General features: G+C 34.6%; 1 protein-coding gene across 1 annotated transcript; it reads right to left on the reverse strand.

Annotated features, from left to right (window-relative positions):
• Positions 1–5,171: 5,171 nt before the first annotated feature.
• Positions 5,172–6,458, reverse strand: LOC105042294 (late embryogenesis abundant protein D-34). Its single transcript, XM_010919434.4, has 3 exons — positions 6,028–6,458; positions 5,649–5,942; positions 5,172–5,526 (listed from the first exon to the last, which is right to left on the reverse strand). The coding sequence occupies exons 1-3, from the start codon at positions 6,352–6,354 to the stop codon at positions 5,362–5,364; spliced, it is 786 nt and encodes a 261-aa protein (XP_010917736.1). The 5' UTR covers positions 6,355–6,458; the 3' UTR covers positions 5,172–5,361.
• Between the last annotated feature and the right edge of the window lie 1,655 nt (positions 6,459–8,113).

The following is an 8,113-nucleotide window of genomic DNA, read 5'->3' on the forward strand; positions in this document are numbered from 1 at the left end:
TCTCGATTCAAGGGTTAATCACTATGCATCCTGTATTATTGAAAGAATGAGATTTCATGCAAGGGAGCTTGGGATGCAATGACAAATCTAGAATAGTAGCATTGCTACAATAAGATATGAAGGAGAAGAAGAGATTGATTATTATGGTGTACTGGTAGATATCATAGAACTGAAGTATGATCCAGTAATTCTATATTTTTGTTTCAGTGTGAATGGTGGGATATTAGTAATAAAAAGATCGGTATTCATATTGATTCACACTTTATCAGTGTAAATTTTGCACAAATATGGTACCAAAATAAGTCATATATATTAGCAACTCAAGCAAAACAAGTAATATATTTGAAGGATTTAAAGTATCGAGGTAATTGACATGTTGTACAAAAAATAATACCTAGAGACGTATATGACATACCAACCCGATTAGAGATAGATAAAAATTCATATTTACATGAAGAAAAAGCTTTTCAGTAAGAAGAACAAATATTAGCCGGATTTTTGGTTGATGAAAAACTTGTAACGACATCTTTGAATAGGGCTGATTTGCCGTCCAACGAAGTTGAACTTGATTTTATATTTAATCTTGATGAGTCAGAGGGCGATGATCTGTTCATAAATAACGATGAGATAGAAGACGACACATATATCGATTATTGTGATTTGAAGGAGGATCTATACATCGAGGAAGATACGAATATTGATGAGTAGATCTATATTCTTCGTTAAATCTTTTTTTACAATAATGGTATGTAATATAATTATATTCATTAGAATGTTATTTGATTATTATTATAATTATTTAATATTATATTTATTTATATATTAATTATTGGAGATATGGCACCAGGAGACAGACGACGACGTTCGCATTTACAGTCTACCTCGGAGGTTGAGATGCCTTCACCGATCTCCATTGCCTCACCGACTCCACTGTCAGAGGGTCCTGCACTGGCAGGTCCCAGTGAGGTGGGTCTGAGTGAGATGAATCTGAGTGGTATTTATTATACTTTTTATATAATAAAATTTGATTCTTTTATTTTGATCATACTAATGATTTATTTATTGTTATTTCAAACTAGTCTTCATCGGTAGTGAGGCGAGGGCGAGGTCTATCAAAAAACTTTGCTTTAGAGCATTGGAGACGCAAGCACTCGGGACAGCGTCTCCGGATCGAGATACCAGCCAGCTACACCAGACCCATTAGGGGATTGTGTGAGCCATGACAGACTGAGTTGGACATCATATACTATAGTTATGCCCCCGTGATGCTCTTCGATTGGCGTCACATTCTACCGTTCAGAGAGATATTTTCTACACTCACTTACAGGTAAAATAAATTATATTATGAACATTTTAATTTGCATAGTATTTTTCTAATATTTGTTATTGACAGGGTGTATTCGACATCGTTAATTTTAAGGAAGATCGTGTGAGGCGAGCCGTGGACACTCATCTATCGTTGTATTTCAAGGATTATCACCATCACATACATCAGAATTGGTATCGTGTAGTGCAGGATCATTAGGAGGAGGCAGCGCGGTAGCAGTCCTATGACAGCATCACTATGGATGATTGGACTGTCATATGCCGGTATTACGAGGATCCGGCATATCAGGTTACACATCTAATTTTTTTTTAAAGTTTAATGACTGAATCATTTATTTTTAAATTAAATTTATTATCTACTAATTTAACTGATAATTTTACAGAGATGAGTGCCCAAAATATCGCGAATTGGATGAGACAGACCGTGTCGCATTATGGGGATTCGAGATCATTCGCTCGTCACATGGAGCACATGGTAGGTAATTTTTAATTAGCATATAATCCTCTAGTTATTTAAAATTTTTTAATTAATTCTCAAATTGTAGAGAGATGCTAAGAGTGACGAGCTTCCTGGTAGAATCGATATCTACCAACGGACCCACCAACGACGGTCAGGGGAGTAGACGATGGGGAGTCAGGAGCTCTTTGTAAGTTTTTTTAATTAATTTTTTTTCATAATCTAATTTTTATTACAAAATTAAAATAAATATAATTTTAATTTTCAGAACCGTATGACAGACATGAGATCCCAGCTTATCTCTGAGGGCTCAACTGCATCCACAAATGATGAGATCTGTGATCGGATGCTCGGTACGAGATCTTGTTATGTTAGGGGTCTAGGGTATGGGATCACTACTTCCTCATCCTCACGCTCATCTAGGGCTGACATCTATTCTACGTACGAGGCTCGACAAATGGAGGTACAGAGGCAGGCTATCGAGGATCGGCAACTGACTGTTATGGATCGATAGTAGGCTGAGCAGCGAGCTCAGAAGTTGACTGCATGCATCGATGAGTATTAGCAGTTTCAGATCCAGATGATGGAGTAGATGGCACAGATAGAGTAGACGATACAGCTGATAAGACAACACAGGCCGGTCTGAGCTCCATCGTTGGTCTGAGCTCCGTCGAGCGCTCTCCTTTCCTAGCTCGTTCTCCAGATGTCGATATTTGATGACTTTTTCATGTACTTTTTTTTTATTTCAAACTTCTTATAATTTTAATTTAATGTAATAAAATAAATTTTTGTATAAATTTTTTATTATGTAAAATTTTTATTATTTAAATTTATTATTTTTATTTATTATTTTTAATTTATAAAAAATATTATACATATAAATTAAAATATATATTCATAAATTATTTTTTAAAAAAATATGATTAAATTATTAGTGATGGAATCATCTTCGATGAAAGATTGGTTACCAAAAATATTTTAGTAACATAATTTAATTTTTTAATAAATATAAAAATATTAAAATTTTATATATAATTAATAGGGATGAATAATTATTTATCACAAATAATTATTAGTGATAAAAATTTTTATCAAAAATTATCTTATTTATGACGTAATATTTTCATAGCTAATATTATTTAATTTTATTTTTTTAAAAAAAATTATTAAATTAATAGCGATGAAAAATTTTTATTGCAAAAAATATTTTTTACGATGAAAATTTTTTATCACTAAAATTTTTTAAAATTTTATTTCAAAAAATATTTTAATTAAATTAATAACGATGAAAAAATTTTCATTGCTATTAATTTTTTATTTATTAGCGACATTATAATTCATCATAAATATTTTTTTTATGATTAAAATTTTTCATCGTAGATTTTTTAATGATAAAAATTATTCGTCACAAATACCATTTATTAGTGATGAAATTTTTTTCATCGTAAAATATTATCAACGACGTATTTATTTGTGACAAAAAATTAGCGATGAATATTTCATCACTAATAACTATTAGTGACAAAAATTGATTATTAGCGATGAAAATTTTTCATCGCTAATAACCTATTTTGTTGTAGTGATAGGAAAGGCAAGAAAGAATGGAGATAGAAGAGACCACTATAGAGGGAATGGTTTATAGGCGGCTTGGAGGACGAGGATAAGAAGGAGAAGATAGGAAGGAAAGGGAGAAAATAGAGGAATGGATAGAGAAAGGGATGGATGAGAAAAGAGAAGGGAGAAAAAAGAGGAAAGAGAGGAAAAGAAACGACTGAGAAGAAGGGGAGAAGGAGAAAGGAGAGGAGAAAAGGAGAGAAAGAGGAACGTTGGTGATAAAAGAGGAGGAGATTAATCGGAGAGAAAGGAGAAGAGAGGAAGGAGGAGAAAAAAATGAAAATAAAGGTATTTTTATCATTTTAGAAAATTCTATTAATGAAGATAGATAGCTAAATCATATTGAAACATATCGATAACTAAAGAGATCAATTTGATATTTTTAAAATATAAATAATATAAATAAAATTAGACTAAAATTGAGAAGATGCTTCTATAATTTTTTTAAAAATAATACAAACTAATATTTTATATATAAAATATAAAAATTTTAATGACTTATTGGATTATAAAGTTCATTATATCTTTTTTTATTTTTTTTTTCCAAATACAAGAGAAAGGCATGTGAAAAGCTTAGAATCTAGAAAACTTCTGATTAATTGTTCTCGAAAAAATGATTAAACTTATCATTATCATTCAATAATTGTGAATTAATTTTTTGATAAATCAAATCAATTTTTTTTTGATAGAAAAATCAAATCAATTTTTTTTTACTGCTAAATGATAGACCTTATATTAAACCGTATCTATACGGCCGCCCGTTGTATTCCCTCTCGTCTCAGACTGCGGGATCAAGACATGACATATAACATAAAAATCATCAATAAGTGCACATACTATTATTCATCCTATGATCACCTATATGGATAGGTATGTTTCTCTAATGTATATCGATGATTTTATATGCTGCGATTATCCATGAGGTATGATATGTGACATACATCGGTCTCTTTTCAAGATGAAATACTTAGATGACCTTGCGGAGATCCTTTTTCGATCTTACATGCATATATGTACCCAACGAAAAGAGCCTAGTCTCACCTCTCAATTATGCAACTATGCGTACATGATAAGAAGGGTCTAATCTTACCTCCAAACCATCCAAAGTGTTCTTATAAAGTATTTTTTAATTACCTACTGAAATATTCATATTTCATAGATATATAAAGATGGCACAGGAACCAAATCGAATGATAAACAAATCGGATCATAAATAAATCGGATCAAAAAATACTCAATCCAATCCCAACCTATTTATTAAATGAATCAAAAATTCAAACTCAAACTCAACCTATTTATTAAACAAATAATCTGATCCAATCTATTTAATTTATTTATTAAATAAATTAAATTAAATTAAACGAATTGAATAGATTAAACGAATTGAACAGATTAAACGAATCAGAAACAAATTAAATAAATTTTAAACAAATTAAATGAATTGAATAAATTAAACGGATCGAATTAAATTGATTAGAAATAAATTAAATAAATTAAATAAATTAAATAAATTATCTGATTCAATCTAACTTAAATATTAAATAGATTAAACGGATCAAATATCTAAAACCTATATCCGACTTAATTATTAAATAAATTAAATAGATCGACTTATTTATGATTCGAATTTATTAAACCTAAATCTGAATTTATTTACAACGGATCGAATACGAATCGAATTGACAGACCAAATCATATTTTGTCAGCCCTATATTATCAAATAAGCAAAATTTACTGGCTAACTAAGACGATCGGTTACAACAAAACGACCGAATCCACCGAACAAGCTTAGTAGGCAAAACGTGAGACTGAAAACACCACTTCTGCTCGCTCCAAATCTACATACATACATACATGAAACTGTCTCGCACACAACTAAAGACTATCAAGTCACACTCCTACCATATGGCTACTTTGAGCTCCCTTAATTTTTCACTACAAACACCAACGCCATCATAATAAGCCTAAAACTGGACGTCCTGATTGAGCCTTGCCGCCGCTGCTACGTTCGCTGCCACGCCTTGCGTGTGCGTCGACACGTCCGGTCTGTTCCTCATCTCCGCTCCCGCCACCCGATCCGCGTCCTCTCGCGTCACCACCTTGTCCCCTGGAAGCTTGGTAGTCGCATCCTGTCATCATATCCATATTATTGTAAGATATAAATAATCTCTTTAATCTCATCTATGTACGAACGCAAGGTTGGATATGTCTTGGAAAAAGATTTGGCCATCGGCAGTTTAGAAAAACTTACACTAAGCACGTCTCTAAGCTTGATCTTGTTCTCCTCACGCATCAACCGGGTGTTGGCGGTTGCCGCCGACTGCGCCTCGGCGCCGACACCTCCTGGCAGAACCTCATTCAGCCCCGTCGCCCTAGCCTCCGCTGCCTGGATCGCCGCCGCATCGCTCTGATCCACCGGCTTCCCTCCTGCGGTCATCGCCGTCGCTTCGAGCGCGTCTCCAATAGTAAATGCATCGCCATACATCCCCCCGGTCGGCAGCGCCGTCGTGCTCACCGGCGCCGCCGTCTCATAGCTGCCCACCACCTATTCCAAAGCCAAAAATAATTTATAGAAATTGTGATTCTGTATTCTGATATTTTCTTCCTAATTATTATTAATATTATTATACCTGTCCGCCGACGGACTCGGTGACGATGCGATGGCCGGTGAGGTCGGTCTCGGTGACGGCGACACCCTGGTCAGCCGGAACGTCGCTGACGTCGCGGTGGCCAACGAGTCCGGCGGTCTCATTCCGGGCGGCGGCGGACTGCATGACGGCAGCAGGCCCACCCCTCTGGGTCTGGCCGATGATCTGGTTCTCGGCGGACTGCATCATGGCAGCATCCTGGGGTGCAACCGGCTCGCAAGCCAGCTCCCCCTGGACGTTAAACACGTCCCCATACTTGATGGGCTCTCCTTGGGCGGGTTGAGTCCTCCTGGGTTGTTCCTGGCTCATCCTTGAAGTTGGCTGGGTTTGGCTCTTGTAATAAAATTGCAGTCCTTTTTCCTACCGAATAGGACTCCAGTACGGTATCTAGCGACGGTAATTGAAGGTTGCTCATAGACGGTGGGTGTGTATATATATATATATATATATATATTCAGGTGAGTGGTGGAAGGAGAGAAGGACGTGTGGAATCGTTTGATGACACTTGGAGGGTTTGGAATGGTATGAGATGGTTGCGTCCGGGACACGTTGATTGCCAGGTGGGGGGTTTTTGGAGCAGCAGCCGATTAATCTCAGAGAATGGCGGTGGAACGATAGCGGCGGTGGTTGCCGACATGACATGAGGATAAGGAAACGGATAGCCTTGAGAAGGGAGGTGACCGCCTAACCGTTGGAAGAAAATCTTGGAATGGGAAAACTTCTAATTTTGGCTCGAATTGTTCGTGAGCCATCTGTGTTTGACTTGGAATTTGGCATGATGCAAGCTTGCTCCATTTGTCTACATTGTTCAGATTCTTCTTATCAAACTTCAAAATCTATATATTATATATGGCTGAACTAATATTTATAAATGATAATCTTTTTTAACTATTTATCAAATATTCATGTGGTCTGCATAGGAATATCTTTCAATATTATGATAAAGATCTAACCATGAAAATTAACTCAAAGCATCTGATATGCCGATCGATTTGTTTACGATAATGGTGTTTCTTTTCCTAGGTTGGATGACTTTTTTTCATATCGGTTTTACCTTTCAACCTGTGTAATACTTAAGGATGGATTGTTTTCTCCCGAAACTAATGACTTAAGCTTCTAGGTCAAGTTGGGTTCCAATATATATTATATCTTCTATATTAATTGGATGCCACATTGTTTCTTGATGGAAATCATATGCCTTTTTTTTATTCTCTTGGCATCAGATTAGGCAAATTAAGATAAGGATGATGAAACTCACATTTTGATACTCTTAGCATCAGATTGAATAGATATGGGCAGCTATAAATCGAAAATATTCTTTGATTTTTTTCTAGCTAACCATGCAGCCGGATTTGGCAGATATGACTGATTAAATCACATACAATTGATATTAATTTTGATTTTGCCAAGTATATATACATTTGTAGAGATTTTTATTATATGGATTATATCATTTTTTTTGATATATGTAAAGATACTGATTCCTATGATGCATGGATATTAAACTCGTATGAAGTGTATATATATAAATCCACTATCATAGCTAATGAAGATGATCCTTTCAGTCATAAATTTTCACCTTAACATGGTATCAGATCAAGAAATTGATCTCTTCCTTCTTTCTCTTATGTTCTTGCTACATCCATAATTTTTTTCTTCCTTCTATGGTTTATCAAACTTCTCAATTTTCTTTTTTTTTTTCCAACAATCCATTCTTATTTGGTTAATCTTTGTCTCCCATCATAATGATAGAAAGTTTTGCACCTTCTACTACCCTTGATTTTTCTACTTTTTCACAAGTTGATCGAAGTAGATCTCATAATGCTCCCACTATCACTATAAGAAAAAAGACCGTTAGCGATGGCTAATTGCTATCGCTAACAGACAGCTTGCCATCGCTAATAATATTAGTGACAGTTTGCCGTTGCTAAAAATTTGACGAAAATAATCTAATCATTAATTACACTTATTAGCGACAATAAATTCATTGTCACTAATAAACATAATTAGTGACCGTATTAGTGATAAATATTTATTGCTAATAATTTTATTTTTTTAATTAAATCGT

This window comes from Elaeis guineensis, chromosome 3 (genome assembly GCF_000442705.2).
Source record: "Elaeis guineensis isolate ETL-2024a chromosome 3, EG11, whole genome shotgun sequence".
NCBI classification, from domain to species: domain Eukaryota; kingdom Viridiplantae; phylum Streptophyta; class Magnoliopsida; order Arecales; family Arecaceae; genus Elaeis; species Elaeis guineensis.